The 22,882-nt window shown below is 43.7% G+C and overlaps 1 protein-coding gene across 1 annotated transcript in view; it reads right to left on the bottom strand.

Annotated features, from left to right (window-relative positions):
* Positions 1–2,656: 2,656 nt before the first annotated feature.
* The window catches only part of spire1b (spire-type actin nucleation factor 1b), a gene marked incomplete at its 5' end in the record, with an annotated part of 82,399 nt that continues 62,173 nt past the window's right edge, over positions 2,657–22,882 (bottom strand). Inside the window, 12 exons of the mRNA XM_083663345.1 lie at positions 2,657–2,961; positions 3,661–4,043; positions 5,971–5,998; positions 6,174–6,244; positions 6,786–6,923; positions 9,583–9,728; positions 9,984–10,077; positions 10,191–10,354; positions 11,454–11,504; positions 19,784–19,913; positions 20,187–20,273; positions 22,527–22,691. Coding sequence (XP_083519471.1) covers positions 2,706–2,961; positions 3,661–4,043; positions 5,971–5,998; positions 6,174–6,244; positions 6,786–6,923; positions 9,583–9,728; positions 9,984–10,077; positions 10,191–10,354; positions 11,454–11,504; positions 19,784–19,913; positions 20,187–20,273; positions 22,527–22,691 — 1,713 coding nt within the window. The 3' untranslated portion in view covers positions 2,657–2,705. The remainder of the gene's footprint in view (positions 2,962–3,660; positions 4,044–5,970; positions 5,999–6,173; positions 6,245–6,785; positions 6,924–9,582; positions 9,729–9,983; positions 10,078–10,190; positions 10,355–11,453; positions 11,505–19,783; positions 19,914–20,186; positions 20,274–22,526; positions 22,692–22,882) is intronic.

Below are 22,882 nucleotides of genomic sequence, written 5' to 3'. Positions count from 1 at the left end.
TGCTAGTTTCTAACTCCTGTCCCTAGTTAAGCTTTGAAGAAAATATATGTAGTGTAATCAAGCTTTCAGTATTCCGTGTACATGGCCTGATATTCTGTGTTGGGAAAGATAATATGAACTGCTGTAGGAATAATATAGGGTAAATATTTTTCCGGTACAGGTTATTGCCACAGTGCAAACAGGAATAACATACAAGCTTACACAGTATTTAAACAGTATTTATATATTCAGGGTCAGTGATTGAAATCCTGATCATGTGACCATAAAGATATTGGGTCATGTGAAATCGTATGGCCTATGGTCATTAACAGTAGACTACTTGGTAGTTATTTCTGGAAGTAATTTTGATTTCTTGTAAATGTGTTGATTGTTAATTTGTATGAAATGACTCTTGACCTTGATATTCAGGTCATGCTGTACATTACTATGACATAAGAGAACTTTGAAAAAAGATTTTACTTTTATGACTGTTAATACGCTATGCCGTGTTGCCATTGCACTGTATTTTTTTTCTTGTTCTTAAATATTGCATATTCATTTTGTTGAGGTAATTTTAGATTTTGTTGAGCAATTTGTTAGTGTATCAATGACTAAAAACATGTTCTACATTTTCTAATAAAAGACAAAGACGACAAATAAATTATTGATGAATATTTGTCAGGTATTTCATTACATTTTATTGTTTTAGTCATCATTTGTTGTACTCTCTGCAGGGAGTTACAGCTTGAAGGTAATACAGATTGAAGGTACAAGCTATACCGTAGTACATGCATGATGCTGTCACATCGCAAGGTTTCTAATGTACTTCTTAGCCCTGCCCTTCACTGTGTGAAGTCCACTGCCAACCTGAAGCACACGTCTACAGTAGTCTCACTGTGAAGAAATCTTCAAGGCAACACAGACCTGATCTATAAACGGTAATAAACAAAGTATTTACAGTTACAGTAGGTGACTGTTCAATATGAGTGTGATCAGAAAAGGCAGTTTGTTAAGGCTGAAATATCTGGAAGGTAAAACAATGTGTGATGAACAAGAAAATAGAAATCCTGGCCGCAAAACATAACGTATTGTGTACCATATCATTTTGTTATCTGTCAATGAGACTTTGATAAGTGGAAATCATAAAGGCATTATTTTTGACGCATATGTGTTGAACAGCAGGGTAGAATGTTAGCATTCTTTGCTGCCTGTACAGTGAACAGGGTTTCAGAAACTATACATCTGTACATTAACGCATGAAAAGGAGGCATTTTAATGGGACTCATTTCTACTGTATGGAACACAAACACAAGGCAGGCAATCAATGCAATGACAACCTAAGTCAATCCGGGAAGTTTATCTGCCACAATATCAAGTAATCGCTTAAAAAACCCCACATACTGTATATTTCTCAACTTAAAACTAGATTAAAAAAAATGCAAAAGTATGCAGATATTTTAGAGAGACGAAAATCTTATATATGGGGCCAGAGATAATTATGAAGAGAGATTCCTCATGTCTAGTTGGCTGCCAGCTACTGAAGACAGTTTTGCACAAAATTGAAAAATCCTAAACATGGTCAGCAAGTGATTAGCGTTTCCATCCCTGCTTCTATGAGTATGTAATGCAAGTAAATAATCGTTGCAAATTAACTCAGCATGATAGCATGGCTTTCTAAAGAGAACTGATAATAAGGTTGTGATTCAGCGATGTGCTTTAACTGTAGGAAGGTGGGTCCAATTTGTAATGTCATTAGATTTCTTTGGGTCACATATCAATGAAAAAGGAGTGATGATTTGGCACTAACTTACTGCATCCAAACAAACACGGATGCTGTTTCCTCGATGTGATGTGATGTGATGCAACCCATCCCTCCCTGCGGAGAAGAAAAACACGTGGAGAGAAACAGAAGCAGAAAAAGAGAAGTGTGCTTAGTGAGGGGAAAGCTGTGAGCGAACATCGTGGGGCAGAATCAGCAAAATGACACATCCAAACTAAGAGCAGAGGGCGATGTCTCATCAAACCATCATGACATGTACTGTACACACGCAGACAATACAAAATTAAAACCCATAAAAAGACATACATGTACAGTTTCAGTGTTCCATTCCGTATCTTCTTCAAGTCACCTCGTAATTCTTTATTGCTTTTTGTCCGCTCATGTGTTGCTCTCAGGTTGTAACATGGCCTCTCTTGAGGCATGTGTCTTCCAGATTGCCAAATGCATGTCAGTCCTTCCTCTATCTTTGTGCTTATTGATTTTTTTCTGTGGATACATTTTTTTTCGGAGGACCACAGCGTTGTTCGGGAAGCCATTTCCTCCGCCCCGTTCTTCACCACATTTCAGTCTCTTGTGAAACATCTGCAGCCGGAAATGAAGGGATCATCTATGTTACAGAAGAAAATGCAGTGAAAACAAAACAAAACAAAAACAAGATTGGTTGATCTATGCCTTTGTCTGGAGAAACTGCACAAATATGATCAGGACACAGCAACAAGAGCCACATTGTCCACCAGCCATTCTAACAGCTTTATCTGACTGAACGTAGATCACATCCAGTGTTGAGTCTTTAGAATTGTGCCATTGGAGCTGGAAGCAGCTGGAGGGGGAGGGAGAGAGTGAGAGAGAGAGAGAGAGAGAGAGAGAGAGAGAGAGAGAGAGAGAGAGAGAGAGAGAGAGAGAAAGAGAGAGAGTGAGAGAGAGTGGAGAAGAAAAGAAAGGGGGTTCAGATCTCATTGATTGTTCGTTCGGAGGGCCGGTACTCCTCCCTGCCTTTGGGAGAGGACAAGTAGAAGGACTGGGTCTTGCGTTTTAAGCGAGCCCGTTTGGTGGCCAGCGACAGGCTGTGCTTGCTGGAGGAGATGATGTCGGAGATGAACTTCTTGCAGTCCACACAGACCTCCATGGTGGCCCAGTCCTCCGTCAGCTCCGGGGGAAGCTCCATCTCGTCGTGAGACTTCAGCGACCCGTGCTTGGAAAACCTAAATGGAGACAGAAGGTAAGTCATGAGAGAGGCTCCGTGAATGTGGTATTATATTCCAATATAGCATAGGCTTGAAGCCTACATGTACCGTGATTCTGCTACATCATCGTAATCTGATTGATTTTGGCTGTTGTTTCTGTTGTATCCAATGCAGATGTGTTTCACTCATGCTTTCCTTTGTTTGATCTTGTCCTTAGTCTTTTGATACATAAGAATAATTGTTTACTGTACTGTGACTTCTTTTTATTAACATTTCTACTTGGCTTTCATGCTGTGACAAAGTGGTCCTAATTTAGGATTTTATTGTATCCTGGTTTTAAACTTTGTGCATAATGTTTTGGATGTATATTGTATTATAGTGGACCCCAAGGAAGAATAGCTGACACCCTTGTGCACAGCCAAATGCCAATATGGATCCTTATCAATAAACAAACAAATAAACAAACTATCCAAAGTATGTGGTCATGTGCACCATGGTCCACACAGATCATAAAATCATTCTTTAAATATTAGTGAGCAGTACGGTGAAACAAAATTGTATTTGAGTTATCCTGGGTAAGTACAATATTTCCATCTAAAATCTGTCAAACTAGATTGTGAAATAAATCCTCCATTGTATCTTCACAGTACCATTTGTCAAAACCAGGCTAAAATATTCACCCTTGTGTCGTCAAATAATCCAATGCAGCGATCTTACTTGGACATGGTCTTCTGAAGGCTGTGGCGCTGGTGGCCACTGGAGGACTTCTCAGGTTTAGCAGCCGCCTCCAAAGCTTGTCCAGATCGTCCAGCTCCTCGGGACACTCCTGATGCTGCTCTCACAGGCGCGGACGCTGAGGCTCCACCCACTCCTGATGTTGCTGCTCTCATAGGCGGTGACGCCGAGGCTCCGCCGACTACTCTCATAGGCGGGGATGCTGAGGCTCCGCCCACTCCGGACGGCCCGGCTTCATCGGCTCCAGCCACAGACAGGCCTTTTCCTACGGAGGTCATGGCAGCTATCCTCTCCCTGGGAAGAGTGTTGGTCGAGCCGATGGAGTAGATGGGCAAGCTGGAATAGGGCTTGGAGGGCAGCCGCATCTGTTCCACAGACATAGTCAAGGATTCAATATGATTGCATTCAGTTTTGATTGGATCTGATACGTACAATCCAATTCAATATATGATTTTACTTGGGTGGAAAAGTTCAGTCCAGTGTCCCATGACTGTCTGCTATCATCCTCCACAGAAGCCTTTTTAATTTTAAGGTAAATGTAATGCTCTCTAAATTTGAGACACTAGGCATCTCGCAGGCTACGCGCACTCGAATCCTAAGCTCGCCCGCTGCGCGGCCTCGCCCGCCCTGCAGTTCGCCGAACTGGCCGTGCAGCTTGCATACGCCTGGCATATTGGTGCACGCACAATGTCTCCCTCTCTCTCCCTCAGTCTTGCCCCCCTCTCTCCCTCAGTCTCAGTCTCAGTCTCTCTCCCTCTCCCTCTCCCTCAGTCTCTCTCCCTCAGTCTCTTGTGTGCGTGTGTGTGTGTGTGTGTTTATGTGTGTGTCACAGATGACATCATCAGTGATGTCACAATGACAATGCCTATGTATGACATCACTGATGACATCACTGAACTATAGCCTCAGCCTTAGGGCAATTAATCTGCCCTAAGTCACCTGCACGGGTACTCTTTACACCCACTGAAAGTTTCAGCCCGATCGCAGGTAAAACAGCATAGCTGTGGCCGGCCCAAATTCTTGAAACAGACAGAGAAACAGCATCCACATTGCCAAATTTATATAGATATATACTAGCGGACCCGTGGGGACCCCCCTGTGAGTTAGGCCCCCCTGGTCTGGAACATGACATCATCACTGATGACATCATCACTGAAGTTATGACATCACTGATGACATCATCACTGACATCACTGATGACATCACATCATTAGGTAATCAGGGCAATCACCCAATTAAAAAATCCGAGCTCATGAAAAATAAAAGTTATTTTCTTTTAGTTCAAATACCTGGGTATTCAGTGCACCTATTTAATAATGCATGCGCACACAAAAAAATCACAAAAATCTAATTTCTTTAGTTTTTCACATTTTTTCACATCAAAAGTTCATTTTTCAAGATTTCATTCACGATTTTACCACGGCTCCTCTGACATTCCAGGCCGACAGGTGGCACATTTGCCTCGATTTCTCAGCTCAGCTCCACACGGAAGCAGCTGCATCTGCCTGGGCTCCATCCGAATAGTCACTAGTCCTAACTCCTTTTCCTACCTTTTCCTTGAACTCGGCGGAAGTAAAACACGCAATGTTTCTCCCCTCCCCACGTAGGCTACATTAAGCTCCTCCTACTACTTGCTAACAAATTAATGTTTCGGTCACCAGTGGCATATTGACCCCAGAGAAGCTTAATAATGTAGCCTACGTGGGGCAAAAACAAAACGAAACCAAAAAACACTGCATGTTTTACTTCCGGTTAGGTCAAGGAAAAGGTAGGAAAAGGAGTTAGGAGTGACTATTCGGATTCAGGCCTGGTTGTCTGGTTCTCCACTTGCGTAGCGCCACAACTGGGGGCAGAAGACGCCAGGATTGGCCAACGCCAAATCCAGTCCCCAGAATTGTCAAATCAAATCATTGACATGCTACTATGGCCCGCCTCTCAACCTGTCATCTCAGACAAGTTTTGTTTTCAGTCTGAAACGTGACTCCAACCCACGTGCCACTTGGGTTACGTTGGGTTCATCTCATTTTTAAACCTTTCCAAGGACTCCACACAACATGGACTGGATTTTTTGTGAGCTGACCAATCATAACAAAGAGAAGGTGGGATTTCACACTTCCTAAGCAACTGACTGGCTGCTCTGCCTCTGCTCATGCATGTACTAGTGTTGGTTTAGTACTTCTATTATACCATGGAAACAACATGTGCCATATCAACAGCTCAACAGATGGAAACAAACATCACATGATCTACTTTTTATGTAGCCTAAATAATGTGAGATTCAGTCTGACTTACCTTTTTACAGCACTGTGAACACACAGGCCTGCAGGGAGAAGCACGAGAGAGAGAGTGAGAACAAGAGAGAGAGAGTGAGAAGGAGAGAGAGAGAGGGAGAGGGAGAGGGAGTGGTGGAGGAGCGAGATCATTTGTACTGATCATCAGAAGAATTTAAAGGAAATATCACATTGATTAGAGCATAATCATCCAAATTGATTTACCTTTTGCAAAATTGGCATGTGTAGGACCAGGTGAAAAAGGAAAACCTTTTGGTTCGACAACAGAAGCAAAGCTGCAATTAAATAAATTAAAAGACGATGATGAGTATATAAGACAAAATACTACATATGCAAACAGCAAATATTTCGTCCAATATTTCCCCTGACATCAGAAAGAAGGCACAATATTTGCATGGTTTCTCACAGTGTCGTCTTAAAAGAGAATATGAATGCCATGAGTAATGGCTGGAAAACACCTCCCCATAGCAGGTTATGGTGACACCATAGCCGTGTTCACTCATTCACTCACTCACTCTCCCCCATGTAGTGTTTATCATAATAGTGAAGTGAACTATATGGGGAACGATCAAATGAGTTTCGGACACACTACCTCACTCTTCTTCTCCTTTGGTAAACACGACCGCATTGCATTGTGGTATATGGGAGAAAAAGTAGGGTACATTCTCTGTTCACTAGAAATTGCACTGCATTGTGAGTATTTGGTAGTGGACAGTAGTAAGAAATGGCGAACACACTATACTGTATAGTCCACTTTTGCGGTAATAGAGAACGGTTTCGTACAGGGCTCATGTGTGGGATACAACAGGTGCTTACCTTTCCCTTCTTCATAGCATTGTAGATATCTTTATACTGCTGGAACTTCTCCAGCTCTGCCTTGACCAGCACCTGTCTGATGTGCATCACCTCCTCCACTGTCAGAGACAGGCACTCCACAGGGAAGCAGAACTCCTCCTGCATGGACACACACACACACACACACACACACACAGACACACAGACATGGACGCACGCACGTGTGTACGCGGACACACACACACACACACACACACACACACACACACACACACACACACACACACACACACACACACACACACACACACACACACACACACACACACACAATATAGACACACACAATACAGACATACACAGTACTCAAATGCATTCACACACAGAACACACAGGCACACATAAACAGACATGCAAATACACACACACACACACACACACACACACACACACAACACAGTGGGTCACCATGACAACACCATATTAAACACACAGGGCTCAGTGTTTCTCATTCCATACGCAAACAGCCGTCCCACTGCACCTTTGAGAGCTGCCTGTCTGGGTGCAGGCTACGTTTGGCTGATCAAAATGTCCCCATTGTTCAGTGAAGAAAACAGCTTCCTGAGAGAGGGACCGCCGTGCGTAAACAACACCACTGATGACTGCTGGAGACATTCCAGGGCTGCAGAGAACCTCACTAACCAGACACTGATTCACTTCCAAGACCTGTCTAACATGACTGGAGTGTTTTGGGTCCCTTACTGTTAATGCACATTTTCCTTCTTTTTTTAAAAGTTGTTTTTAAAAGTAAATATTTGGAAAGAAACGCCATCTAAGGTGTGCAAAATCTACATTTATTTCCATTGAACTGTATAGACTATAACTGGTGCTGAAGCATCTTTGCTTTTGTTTGTATGTTGTCTTGACTGGGTTGATTGACAGAAGGCGGGTCCTAATGTAACCACAGAGAATGTCAGCTATTGGTTGAAAGATTTCACAGGGGAAAAATCGTGGCTACGATCTTGCATCTTCTGCTGTAGAAAGTGATATTAGTGTTCTGATGCAACTTTCCAAAACACGATTGTTGGGTTCTCATTCACTGACCGAATTTGGCGTTTCTATGCCGTGTAAAGCTTAATGGGAGTGAAAGAGCCTTGAGGTATCTTTTTCTACAGGGTGTTGGTGTGTAAATGTAAAAACAGTCAGCATTAACATTACCTGAGGGGAAATGGCATGGTTCTATAAAGCTTTATGTGAAATAATTATGTTTAGGGTTCGCTGCATCACAGTTCTACTGTATCTGCTGCTGTGAATATTACCTTACAGCTTATAAAGCAGCTTAAAATATACAATACATATAAACATGAGCAGCCTCAAAAACCACAGCTGCTGAGGTATATTGTGGTCACTACAGCGAGAATTACACTGTACATTCAGTGTGCTTTTGAAATTGTTGTACTGTTTGTCTGTTGGTAACGCCTTTTTCAACAATCCTAAAGCATAAGTCACTGACTGATTGCCATAGAGTGTAAAGCAGTGTAACGACTGGTGATCTCATGACTTCCAGGCTCAGTATGCTGCATTGTGACTGAACCAGAGGCACGGAGGGGAAGACATCAGCCGACTTTAAAATTATTATTTTTTCAGTCTTGTGAATTGACTGCAGAAAAGATCCTGAAAAGTCTTTATTATGTGCCCAGACAGACCTGCAGATAGACCACAATATACAGGTCAAAATCAGATATTATATATAAATACATCCCACCACTCAATCAGTAGATACTGAGTTAAAAAATTATTTGATTTATTCTAGTGCAGATTCAAATGAAATGTGGCAACAGCTACATACTTGATGTTTCTAAAAGTTAAAATGGGAGTTAGCCAAAGCAGAGCCTTTGAAGTGAAAGGAAGGATGATCATTCTGAGGAGATGTCACCAGAGAGTCAGTGGAAAAGGGGTTTGTGCTCTATCTACCATGGCAGCAGCCCTGCTCCAGGTCAATGATCTCTAAAGGAGTTTGTGCTCTCTCTACCATGGCAGCAGCTCTGCTCTAGGTCAATGATCTCTAGCAAAGCAGGAAACATTAGCATCGGTGGACAGCTACAGTGATGATGCCAGTAAGGACTGGGGGGAGCCTTGGCAAACCTTGGCAGCCTCTCTTCCACTGGTGTAAATGCCTCTGCACAGAGCAAAAAGCACCCTCACCAGCCCCAACACAAACGCCTCGACGGGGTGGGAGCTCCACAAGGGGTGGAGAGCAGAAGGAGCAGAAGGAGCAGGGCGGCGGAGGGGGGACCAGGGATGCAACAACAAGGCTCCCAGCCGCACCTGAATGAGAGAAGGTTACGGTGCGTGTGGGAGAGAGGAAGAACAGGCTCTCTGGAGTTTGAGGAGGATGGGACAGACGTGAGCGAGTGTCTGCTTTCACTCAGCTTATCTGCCCCACTCTGTTTCTCTGCCTCTCTTTCTCTCTCATTAGATGACTTGGCTGGATCTGTGTGGCTGGAGCTGGGTTCAAACTTTCCCAGGCCATACTGACCTCAGAAAGCCTTAGTCGAGAGAAAGAGGAAAGACGCTGGTGCGTTCAATTTGCTCTAGTACTGCCACATTATGAGCTTTCATTCAAAACAACAACGCTATTTTCTATTCAAATTGCTACTATACTCTATTGCCTCTCGCAAAAGCTTAACAACAAAAGCAATTTATCTCAAACTGCCTGTTCAGACAATAATCATCTGACATTATTTGTGACCCGAGCAAATTTTTTCATGGTACATTTCATCAACTAAGGATATAGTGGGGAAAATGTCTGACTCACCAGAGACTTGGAACTCTGTCTGGAGGGGGGCTGAAACTGTCGAACGTTGGTGGGGGTTTCCTTCTCGATGGAGTGCCTCCTCTGCTGGGGGGTCTTACGCCTCTCCGGCTGTGGTGTGGAGGAGATGGGCAGGAACATGGGGGGAGCTGGTGTTCACAGCGGGAGAAAAGGACAGAGGAAGAGAGGGAGATGGGGAGTGAGAAAGAGGGAAATGGGGGGGGGGGGGGGGATAGGAGGCAGCTTGGTTCAACAACTGGTTAATTCACATCCCCAAAAATGCTAATTCTAATCAAAAGCCAACCCCAAAAGCAGGAAAAAAGCAGAAGTGGAGAAGCTGCAAGATAAACAATCAATCACTGTCAGTCTATGGGTCAGTGAAGGAGAAGATAGTCCTGACTCACTTTTCTTCCCCAGTGCAGACTCTGGGGATGTGTCGTCCATCACTGACGTAGCGACACTGGAACTGCTGGCCGATCTACGTCCAATGGTCTCATCCTGAATACACCGTATATACAAAAACATCCGTCATTTGTTTTGCACAAGCCGGATGCAATTTGTGAAAACCGCACACAACCCAAACATACACAAACACAGACACTCCTACTAACATCGGAGTCGGAGCTGTCCAGCTCGGCGAGGCTGGGCGCCTTCAGCAGCCGTTTCCTCTGAGGGGCAGACTGAGACCCGGCCGCTCCTATCCTGGGAGAGGCTGATCCGTTGGCCAGAGACAGAGAGCTGGATGTCCTCCTGCCCATGTTGGGGCTAAATTCATCTGTACATAGCCACACAAGAGAGGAGCACTCAGACAGTGTGTGAGGGAAAAACACATGGGATGAACCTCAAACATATTCCTCTGATGATTCCTTGCATCCTCCCTTATTTTTTGATTAATCGGGATTCCGGCTTCCCAAACAGGAGCAACAGACCCGTTTGAAATCATACCATGGATGGTGTGTTTGAATGGGAGCTAAGGTGAGAGGATGCTATGAATCCTGGGATGGGGGACATGTGTTCGAGATTCATCCCAAAGCTAAACGAGAAGGGAAGGGTGAATTAAGTTGGTTTGAAGGGAGGCAAAGGAGCGAGCTGGTGTTGCACACAGAGCGTGAATGCCTCTTTGATGAAAGACTCTATTAAGACTGTAACATCAAATCAGAAAAATAATAGCTTCTCTCTCCTGTTAGCCTTGATGGTAGCTTCGTCAACCACCGACTTGGCTAACTGAGATTTCTGGGATTATTCTGCTTCAAAGAAGGAAAACAACAGATAGAAGGTGAGGAGAGAGGGAGGCAGGGAGGGAGGAGAGGGAGGGAGGGAGTGTGAGAAGACGAGCGAGTGCTGCAAAAGACAGAAAGAGCTGCAGAGGCCGATAGGATCTGTGGGAGCCTTGAAACCTCTCTCTCTCTCTCTCTCTCTCTCTCTCCCTCTTTTCTTTTACTCCGTCTCATATTAGTGGGAAAAAGGGCTAAAACATCCACATGAGCTCACAGGCTCAACAGGATCGCTGTTTCTCATGTTGGACTGGAACTAACCGTCTTTCCTCCCCTCGGATTCCACAGGAACTCCGTCTCCAGGCTCAAGCCTTAACTAGTACAACAAACCCCCAGCAGTCCCCTCAACTCAGAGCAAATAGGTTGTTGCCATCGTGATAGTGCCCCACAGTTAGTCCATCATTTTACAAGCTGCCTGTGCGTTTTACATTACGTCATTGGGCTTTAGGTTTTCCGCTGTCCCTTACATTTGTTACTTACATTGTAAGCATTCAGGTCATTTCATTACAGGAGATATTAGCGTAAAGCCGGGGAGACAGACAGACAGAAAGACAAGGCCTTTGTGGGTTAGAGTGAACCATAGCAGCGGTGATACTTTACCTAGGCCCATACGGAACAGATCCTGAGGCATGCTGCGAGTTTTGCCAAAACCTAAAAGGACACACCTTTTTATTATGATCGTTAAAGGACGGATCCAGCCTCAGATCCTCTTACACTATATCATTCATTTTGGATGTCTATTCCATGATTATTTTGTGATGATGTTTTTTTTTGTGTGCGGTTCAACAAGCTCTAGAGAAGGGGCATAAACTATCCATCAAAGGTGGCTGTATGAGTATATAAATACCTTTAAAGTTTTTTTTATATATTTCTTTTTTATTTTATTTTTCAGAACATAGAACAAAAACAGGCTCAGACAAAAAAAAACAAAAAAAAAACATACATATATCAACATTAATGTTACAACATGGCGCTACCAGCCGCGTCAAGTGCCTATGTGCTTGTAAGAAATGTGCGTGGAATCCCGTGCAAGGGGTCCATGAGAAGTCAGCTGAGCAAGTTACTTGTCGCTCTTAACCTCATCTAAGTAGGCTAGAAATGGGTCCCAGATAATTGTGAATTTCCTAAATGAATTGGTCCTCAGGAACCGGAGTCTCTCCATATGTATAACTGAGACCATGTCCGTCAGCCACAGCTGAAAAGAAGGTGGAGAGGGGGACTTCCACTCCTTCAGAATGAGTCTCTTGGCGATAGTCGTCCCCTGCTCCAGAGACTGTTGTACAGCTGTAGGGAGGAGCAGAGAGGATTCTGAGCAGCCGAAGATGGCGAGTTCCACCTCCGGCTGAAGGGTTATTTTATAGGCCTTAGAGTACCAATCAAATATTTTGGCCCAGAATCCAGATAGTGAAGGACAAAACCAAAAAGCATGGGCTAGTGTACCCTCTGACACGTGACACCTATCACATAGTGGTGAGACAGAAGGGTAGATCTTGTGCAACCTGGACTTGGAATAATGAAGACGATGGGTGACCTTAAATTGGATCAGTTCGTGACGGTGTCTGCTGTTAATTGAGCAGAGCTGGACTATAGATAGACTCCTGTCCCATACAATTTCAGACAAGTCAACACCAAGTCCCTTCTGCCACGCCTCCCTAATCCTTTCAGTAGGGGCCCTGATACAGTCATCAAACAGACACACAAATCTAGAGATAAGATGCCTGGACTGAGGGGGGATTAACATCACATCAAAAAAAGCATGTTCATTTGGGAGAACTACAAAATCACGAATCTTGGATCGAACATAGTTCCTGACTTGCAGGTATCTGAGCCAGTGCGTGTTGGGCAACTCAAATTTCTCCCTCAGACGATCAAAGGATGTGAAATGACAATCTATGTATAGGTCTCTGATGGAAACCAGCCCCTTCTCACTCCAGGCGCGGTCATTTTTGTCCGACCAAGGAGGCAAAAAAGAATGATTAAAACAAATTGGTGTGAGGACAGAAACATCTCGTCAAAGCACTCCTAACTTGGTTTAGAATTCTGACTGAGTTTTTCACAACGAAACTTCAATTTTGTAAAGCCCCAGGCTGCTCTAGCTTAGAAACTAGCATAGCTGGCAGAGAGGAGTGGGTGATAGAGCTGGCCTCCATTTTCAGCCACAGGGGGGCCCCGAGAGTTAAATTACTAGGAGTCCCTTGCCGCCAAAACATTAGAGCCCTGACATTGGCAGTAATAGTGCCTAAGCACCGGGCCAGCCCTCCTTCAGACTTGGGTTTTTGCAAGGAAATTTTCGAAATTCTATGGTTCTTTTATGGTTCTTTTCCAGAAAACCAGGAGTAAAAACATCAGAGAGAGGCATGAAGTCGCTCTTTGTCCAGTTAATTGTGTATCCGGACAGCTTACCGAAAGAGGTGATTAATTCTAGGAGAGGGCGGGATCGATTTCTCTGAGTCATGTAGATTTAAGCAATATAGCATGAGAGCAAGGCCCAATCCCAATTCTTTTCTTAACCCTCAATCTTAACCCTCAAGCTCAACCCTCAATCTTAGTAGCCCTCAAAACTAAGTGTTAAGGGCTATCTTGCGACTTTAAAATGGGACAGCCCTTAAAGGCAGATACGTCTTCAGACTGTGGGGGGCAGCAGTATGCCAAAGCTCCGTCCAGTCTGTCAATTCAAAAGGAGAGGAAAAAAGCATCCATACAAATATTTCCTTGATAATATAGATGTAGAAATTATGATAACCATTGTATTAGCTTAGTTTAATGTCATTTTATGGATTTCCGTTTTGGAATCCTAACAACAATTGTTGTTGCTAACTATCGATAGTCAGTAGCCGTGCTGGTCAAGCCATATTATTATTATTATATTATAACATTGTTAACGTTGTTACGAAATGCCATAATTCTCGGTGGTAATGTCGTTGTTGAGTTGTTTTTATCAAGATACAGCCTACGTGTAATGCAACGCACCACAAAACAAGTGGGGCTAGAATGGGATATATTCCACAACACCACGCAGCTCGAGTGCTATATTGCTTTTATAAAACGGTTTCCAAGTATAATAATATAATAATAATAATACTATAAGTCCGACTGGCATAGTATTCTGATAGAGTCAGTTGAAGCACTACTGTAAGGCGGGACCTCTAGCAAGAAGATAGACGTGCGGGTGATTTGATTGGATCGTTCTGGAGACTGAAGTCGACATTGGCCAATCCTGGCGCTTGCTGAGAAGCTGAGAGCTTTTTGCAAAGCCCGACACCAGAGCCGTATGCCGACACCAAGTAACGTTACGTCTTATTTAGAAATGCGGGGTTAAGAGTGAGGGCGCGCGAGAGAGGGGTTAAGACATTAGCCCGCGTCTATTCTTGTACAAAACATCATTTTCTGCGAAGTATTAGTAAAGTTATAAGCGAAGATCGATTCACAAGGATCTGAAAGCTGTCTCCGCCATTTTGTTTTTGAGGTACTTTTAGTAAGAGAGTTGCGCCATCATGCGTCCATAATGACTCATTGTACAAAGACTTGAAGGACTAGTGACCCTCCATACAGCAGATCAGGAGAAAGCTGTTTGGCTCGAGTGCAGCGCTGCCTTTTAGTAAGAGAGTTGCCATGGCAACCAATAACCCATGGCCATGGGTTATTGAACTCGGTTACTGGAATTATACAATGGCTGTGAACCAATCAGATTGCTTGATTTGAGAGAGCCGTTTTATGAATAATAATACGTCGTCAGCGTACAAACTAATACATGTCGCAATACCGCCGACCTCCAGACCTGCAATACTTGGGTGACCACGTATTTTTAGGGCAAGGGGCTCGAGTGTGACTGCGAAGAGGGCCGGGGAAAGAGGGCAGCCCTGCTGAACCGAGCGCAATAATGGAAACCTGAAATACCTTTAAAGTCAGTCAGCTGTGTGGTATCATTGCAGTTATACATATAACACAATTACTCACTACAACATGTATTGTGGCTGCATAATTCTGGTCTATTGAAGCCACTGTGGGTGGAGAAATTAGTATTTATGCCTCTTCTACAATGGATTTCTTCCCGAATGACTGTTGTGCAAAATAGTGATGCTCTTTGATTCAGGGACTGACACTAAAACCTGACATTTACCATTGATGTTTTAGATTGCTGAAAACTGTCTGTTATCATATTCTATTGTTGCTGAATTGACAATAGATGCAACATCACATCATCTACCTTTGACCAGTTATCCACAGGAATAAGAAAAATACACCAAACAGAATGGGCCCAGAAATGCACCACCATCAGCTGTTTTTAAACAGTGTTTTAATGTTTTAGGGTAGATTTTCTTCCTTGAAGCAGTACTTCTCAGTTTTTGATTAAAACATGTCGGTGAGTATGGGGCATCTATCCATAAAACACCGCTGCAAAGTGGGTACTAAAGCGCTCACTGGGTCTGAGCTCAGAGAATGATCGATCACAGAAGTGCACACACACACACACACACACACACACACACACACACACACACGTACAGTACACATATACATAAATTATGGGGCAGCATGAATGAGTAAGCGTAAGGTGATGGAGCTTATGCTGATTTGCCTGCCTCAACACTATTCCCTTATCATCTAATTCAAAACTGCCTGATGAAGTTGTTCAAATATCAAAGGCCAAAGAGGAGTCACTACTGAAGCTACAGCTCACTATGTACTGTGTAGTTGACTGTGTTTGTCTGGTGTTGTGCAGAGCTTGAGGTGGGCTGTCTTGTGTTTGTCTGGTGTTGTGCAGAGCTTGACGTGGGTTGTCTTGTGTTTGTCTGGTGTTGTGCAGAGCTTGAGGTGGACTGTCTTGTGTTTGTCTGGTGTTGTGCAGAGCTTGAGGTGGGCTGTCTTGTGTTTGTCTGGTGTTGTGCAGAGCTTGAGGTGGACTGTCTTGTGTTTGTCTGGTGTTGTGCAGAGCTTGAGGTGGGCTGTCTTGTGTTTGTCTGGTGTTGTGCAGAGCTTGAGGTGGACTGTATTGTGTTTGTCTGGTGTTGTGCAGAGCTTGAGGTGGACTGTCTTGTGTTTGTCTGGTGTTGTGCAGAGCTTGAGGTGGACTGTATTGTGTTTGTCTGGTGTTGTGCAGAGCTTGAGGTGGACTGTATTGTGTTTGTCTGGTGTTGTGCAGAGCTTGAGGTGGACTGTCTTGTGTTTGTCTGGTGTTGTGCAGAGCTTGAGGTGGACTGTCTTGTGTTTGTCTGGTGTTGTGCAGAGCTTGAGGTGGACTGTCTTGTGTTTGTCTGGTGTTGTGCAGAGCTTGAGGTGGACTGTCTTGTTTTTGTCTGGTGTTGTGCAGAGCTTGAGGTGGACTGTCTTGCTCTTGTCTGCACACCGATCCATTTGCACCTCTGATTAAATTCTGCAAAGTCACTCCGGCACATGAAAGGCCCTTTTGTAGGAAGCTGATGATTGTGGAAGAAGCCAAGGTGGTAGTTACGCTCTGGGCCGTTCCTTTGGCTGCGTGCTGCTGCAGCGAGTTTCCTTCATTTCAGAGTCACATTACAGCGGTAGGTTTGAGAGATGATGCACTTAGCAAAGGTGACACTTTTCTTGAGATTGTCGAGAGAACAGAAACAACAACCAGGAACCTTTTTTCCTTCCCCCTCCCCCCCAGAAGTTATATAAGCTGTGAAAAGGTGTTCTTTTAACACTTCAACAGTTACCATTTGGTATCAGTCTTAAGTCCTCTAATGAGAGATTTGAAGTGAACAGTGTGCAAGAATAATGTCACTTTGTAAGCATTCCATAAACTAAGTGCCAGCTTTATGCAATGGCATAAAAATAAGAAGGATAAAAGACATCGTTTGGAGAGTGGGACATTTAGAAACCAAGATAGTATGTCAAACCTGGCTGGATAATAAAGCATCACTAGCAGTAGTGATTGATTCAGGATGAAAACAGTGGCTCCTCTCCACAGCACTGTGAGCATTAAAACCCTTCAATAAAATACTCTATCCCAATCTGCATGTGAGGCAATGTGATCTGTTCCAATCAGCCAGAGTTACTTGTCATGATGGCATTTGGGACGGCCAGATGTTACAGTATAATGGAAGTTAGGATTCCCTCTGACAAAAAACAGCCATCATGAATAAGTTGTATGAGCCCTGCCCATGATACTGTATGTACAGTAACTATTGCTTACTGACATGTTGCAGAATCCCCTTTATTCCTCATATCATTACCGTACTTATTATCAGTAAGCAGTGTTGGGAGTAACGCATTACTCTGATTACTTTTTTGTTCTAACTAGCTAGCTAACTAAAAATGTTCGCTTTTTTAAATTCTTGTAAACTGCTATTCGTTCATTTTTAGAGTAGAAATGCCGTGGCATCTCAGACAGACAACAAGCTGCTAATAATTGAGATGAGATTGTAAAAAAAGGAGTAGTTTTGTATATTTTATGGAAAAGTACTCAAACGAGTTTTTATTGTGGTTGAATCTTTTTTGTGTCCACCCTGTTTCTCTCATCACTTCCCTCCTATCAGTGTCCTCCTGCTGAGCAGACCAGTGTCCAACATCATGACGTTTCACCACCATGGACAACAGCCAACCATCACCAACCACTGAAGCATGACATGAAATATGTGTATTGTGTGTGTGTGTGTGTGTGTGTGTGTGTGTGTGTGTGTGTGTGTGTGCGCACGCACACACGCGTGCGTGCGACGTGCGTGTATGTATGTGTGCATGCATGCATGTATGTATGTGTGTGTGTGTGCATGTGTTTGCGTGCGTGTGCGCACGTGTGTGTGTGTCTGTGTGTATGTGTGTATGTATGTATGTATATGTATGTATGTATGTATGTATGTATGTGTGTGTGTGTGTGTGTGTGTGTGTGTGTGCGTGTGGGGGGAGAGGGTAGATAGATGAACAGCCACATCAAGGAGGAAAACAGAGATGGAAAGCCAGGTAAGCAGGGAGGGGACTTTACCTGATGCATCAAAACTGAAAGACATGCTAAGTGGCCGAAATACTGCAAGGAGAAACAGTTACGGCATCGGACAGTTATTGGTTGGAATTAGGAGGTTAAATTAAGGCAAAAGTTAATACATAAGAGGATGTCATCTGCCTGTATTTGGCAAGAAAAGCATTGGAGAATAATAGTTTTTCATCACATTAAATAGAAAGATTTCAAATAAACCACAGCCAACGGTAAGAGATACTGGCACTCAGAAAATAACAGTATTCATGTACAGCAGTGATACTCAACTTGCGGATGGAATTACAACAAAAAACAAAAACAAAAACAAAACAAAAATTACAGTGCACCTGAACGCAACATGCAAGATACCCGCTGAATAAGTGTCCAAATGTTCATGTCATTCTGGCCAATACTCCACTTCTGTTATAGCATTTCAGTCTGGAATATGGAATATGTTTCAATAATCTATGATTTAGCTGCTAAATTGTCAAATACCGCCGTCTGCTCACTACCCAGGCACTTATGTATGTAATTAAAGTCGAGCTGAACCCAAAAATGACTTTTCTTTTCTTTTAGTTCAAATACCTGGGTATGCAGTGCACCTATTTAATAATGTATACCAAAAAAATCACAAAAATCTAATTTCTTTAGTTTTTCACACTTTTTCACATCAAAAGTTCATTTTTCAAGATTTCATTCATAACAGTAATCTACAGTTTGCTGACGTCACCTAGTACTATCAAATTTCTACCCCATTTCAACCAATCATATCACAACATGGCAGCTGTCAATCAAATCTTCATTTCAGGATAATTTTCTCTTCCAAAAGAAAGAGAAAATGGCGCCTAGTGTCTGTCATCTGGCAGAATTCCTATCCCATAAACTAATTACTAACTTGGCCAATTGTATGTTGATATACACAATAAAGAAAACTGTAATGCTTAAGAATGCAAAGAAATGTAACTGGCTCATTAAAACGCGCATTCCAGGAATATCGTATTTACAGCAATAGCGATAATGGCACGCGCTTGAGAGCCTGGTTGTCAGGGGTCGCCCCTCTGAGATTCCAGCCAGGCGGGCAGCACCCATGCATCGGATTGTCCGCTCGTTCCGCACGAAGCAGCTGGCTGCCTGGTACTCAGGGGGATCCCACTCGCGTAGCACGACAACACGCTTAATCCCACTCGATTTGGGGGTGGAACATGCCATGATTGGCCAATGCCAAAGCCAGTCCCCAGAATTGTCAAATCAAATCATCGACACCCGGCATTGTGCGGCTTGTGGTCCGCCTCTCAACCCTGTCATCTCAGACAAGATTTGTTTGAGTCTCCGACGCTCGCGCTATTGCATGCGCCTCCGGTTCACTTCGACTTTAACCTAACTAACTTAAGCTAACTAACTATCCTGTGTGCACAACATTGTCAGACTAAACTCCGGCTGACACCCCAAAAACCTACAATCCGCTACAGAAAAATGTATATTGTTTGTTTATTAACTGGCCCCTGGCCTTCTATCATTTCACGAAAGTGGCCCCCGGGCAAAGCAAGTTGAGTATCCCTGATGTACAGTTTGCACTATATTGCAAACAATGTAGTAAAGAAAATCATAATATAACAAATAATATGTCAATAATTGACATTACTTGCAAAATAAATGTGGAAAAAATTAGGCGGCATTCAAAGTGTAGCTAAAACAGCAAGGAGCAGCAATGAGCAGAGGCACAAATAATAGTGTAGTATAGCACAAACCAAAGTATAACCAAACTGACCACAGAAACATCGTTCGGAAGCTGTGTTATAAAGCTATGTTTCTCCTGTGTTTTTGTATTGTTTAAAAAAAAAGTACATGATGCCCAGCAGGTGCGAGTGAGAATCATTTATCAGCTAGACTCCATACTTCAGCTTGAGATGGCTTTGTGTGGGTGTGAGTGTGCATTTGTAAGTGTGTGTGTTAGAGAGAGCTTAACAGAGAGAGACAAAAATAGAAAGGTCTTTACCCAGTCTTCCCCGGCTGATGTGGTCCGGAGACACCGGTCGAAGTTTCCTCTCTGCTTTGATTTCCTCCAGGATGCGCTCGTGGAGCGTGGGTGGAGGCTGAGTCTGCGGCTTCAGCTTACGGGCTGCCACCTACCAGGGGTTGATGATGGGAAACAGATGTAGTGGCATGAAGTCATTGGAATACAATAAACAGTGATACCTACTAAAAGTACAGTGTGTAAACTGTAATAAGGGTTTGTTCTACTTCATATCTTTCCATTTTGGAGGTTAAGTAACTGTACAATCAGTGAAATCGTATCGTAAGGCTGGTCTGATCTCACTGACAAGGGTATCCATAGGCTGGAATAGTATGTGAACTGTCTTCTTTTTTTTTTAAGACTAGGGTCTTTAGCCTCGACTCACAGGGTTGAGAGGCGGTCTGGACCTGATGAATTCCAGGATGACTTCATGGGCACTCTTCTTTAACCTGGGAGGAATGTTTCCATTCACCTGGAGAGGAAACAGCAGGGACAGTTTAAGAACAATACAGGTTAACATAGGAATAATAATAATACATTGTATTTCTAGAGTGCATTACATCGTACTCAAAGACACGTTACAGCAAAACAGTGCTTTAAAGCAAATGGTACAAAATTGGTGATAATAAATCAATGACATAATAAAAATAAATAATGTGAGCATCAAGTAGAGGAAGAAAACAGTGTTGATGGTTACAAAACATGCCTACCTGTAGATTCCCCCTAACCTGTTTTAAGGCAATCATTTATCAATGACACATTGGATGGTTTGAGATGGAAAGTGGGACAACTGCCTACCAGATGACACAATGAGGTCCAGGAAAGAATATGAATATTGTTGGCTACTTCATCAAGAACCATAACAACAATACTAATGGCTCCCAGTCCACAAACAAAATGTACTACCATCCGGGAAACAATACAAAACAACCTGCGAGATTATTTAACAGACACAATTTTCCCTGGCTGTGTTTTAAGGGTGGAGATTTATGATGAATTAGTGCAGCCCCAAGTGTGACAAAACAAACTGAAATGTCCATACAGGCATAGTTTAGGCTAGGCTATAGATTAGCTACAGCCTAACTGTAGGCTGTAGATTAGCTAGACCAGATGATTACAAAGTCTGAGACGATGGGCCTCCTCTCAGATAAAGCATGGAAAAAACTCCATGGAAAAAGCTGCATTCACTCTTATTCAAATGACTAAAATAACTACAACTGAAATAACTAAAATAAATCACTCACTGAGCCTCCCCTGAAAGTCTTTGAGCCCCCTGGGGAGGCCCACCTCCCACTTTGGAAACCTCTGAGCTGGACCTTTTGATTGTTATAGTGTTTAGGCTAAGATTAGATTAGAGTACAACAGGGCAGACTATGCTGTAGATTAGTTAGATTCCTTGTGTGCTAGTTAGTTCCGGTTAATGGCTAGAGTAGTCAGATTGTCTGAGCTGTTGCTCGTTTGGCCTGGCCGCTCTGCTGCTGGTTCTACTGTGTCGCTGCTACCTCAGCCTCAGCCGCTGCTGCCCCGGCTGCTGCAGCTGGATGGCCAGGCAGATTGAGTAGCTGCTGTATGCCCTAGGGCTGGGGGATAAATGTCAGACTAATTGTTTGTTGTCAGTGGCTCATATCGCCTGGTAACTATAATACATAACTTTATTGCTAAAATTTACTTGACCCCTGTGACTATTCGTGACCGTATCGCCCAGCCCCAGTATACCCTGTATGTTCTGTCTGTTCTGCTGTCTCTCCTGTTCCCCCCTTCCCCTGCTCTCTTCCTACCTTTCTCCCTCTCCACCTCCTCCCTTTCCCTGCTCTCTCCTCCCCCACTTTCTCTCCCCATTTCTCCCCTTCTCTCTGTCTCTCTCTATCATAAGATTGTTCAACCATGTTATTATTATTATTACTGTAATTGTTATTGTTGTGTCAGCCAGATTTAGCTAGACATATTCTCTGTGAAGCCCTCTGAGACATGCTTGTGAATTAGGGCTATACAAATAAACCTTGCATCACCTAACAAGGAGTAAAAAAAGTAAAGTGGTAGCCAACAACGAGCTATCATGCAACAATCCATCATTGTATCAACCTCCCCCCCCCCCGCCTTTTCTCCTCAATTGTACTTGGCCAATTCCCTGTCTGGGTTGCTGCTCCACCGCCTCTGTCGATCTGGAGAAAGTTGTAGACTAGCACATGGTTCCTCTGATATATGTGCAGTCTGATGCTTCTTTTCACCTGACAGCAAGGAGATTCACCGGCAGGATGTAGCGCGTGGGAGGATCATGCTATTCCCGCCAGTTCCCCCCCAAACAGGCACCCCGACCGACCAGAGGAGGCACTAGTGCAGTGTGCAGCCACCAGGACACATACCCTTAATACGGCTTCAGGGCCAATTGTGCCTGTATGGACGTCCGACCAAGCCAGAGGTAATGCATGGGTTCGAAACTGCGACCCTCATGTTGGTAGGTAGGGAATGTACCTAGCATCAAAGGGTTGGAATTGGGGGGTTAAATCACCATGTGATTCCCGAGCGCGGCGCACGCTGCTGCTCACCGCTCCCCCAGGGGATGGGTCAAATGCGGAGAACAAATTTCACACATTGTGTGACAATCAGTGGGACTTTACCTTTACCTTTACCGCGGCACTACGCCCCATTATTGTAAAATTAAAACGTAGCAACAAATTATTTTGGTGTTCGGGAATCAGTGGCCTGAGACAAATCAGACACTCACCAGGACCTTGCGTAGGTTGTAGCGTTTGGACCTGATGTCGTTCATGAGCATTTCATAGGGAGTGAGCTGGAACTCGATGGGCAGAGGGTTGTACTGGCGCTCCTGCACCTTCTTCAGCTTGACTCCGTCCCGCAGGTCCCTCATCACCTGAACCCAGAACTGAGCCTAACAGAGGGAGGAAACGGCAGCATGGGAAAGAGACCCCAGCATGGAAGCAGAAAATACCATGACCATGGTTAGACGATGGCATGTACCTGTGGTCTGACCTCTCCATACACTCAAAAGAGGAGGGTTCTTCAAATGCTCTTTGGTTTGGGTAGTGTCTCTATATTGATATAGAGCTGTAATGATGCAGA

The sequence above is a fragment of the Poromitra crassiceps genome (assembly GCF_964638095.1).
Source record: "Poromitra crassiceps genome assembly, chromosome: 1".
Classification (NCBI taxonomy): Eukaryota; Metazoa; Chordata; class Actinopteri; order Beryciformes; family Melamphaidae; genus Poromitra; species Poromitra crassiceps.
This window is presented reverse-complemented; position numbering and strand designations above follow the sequence as displayed.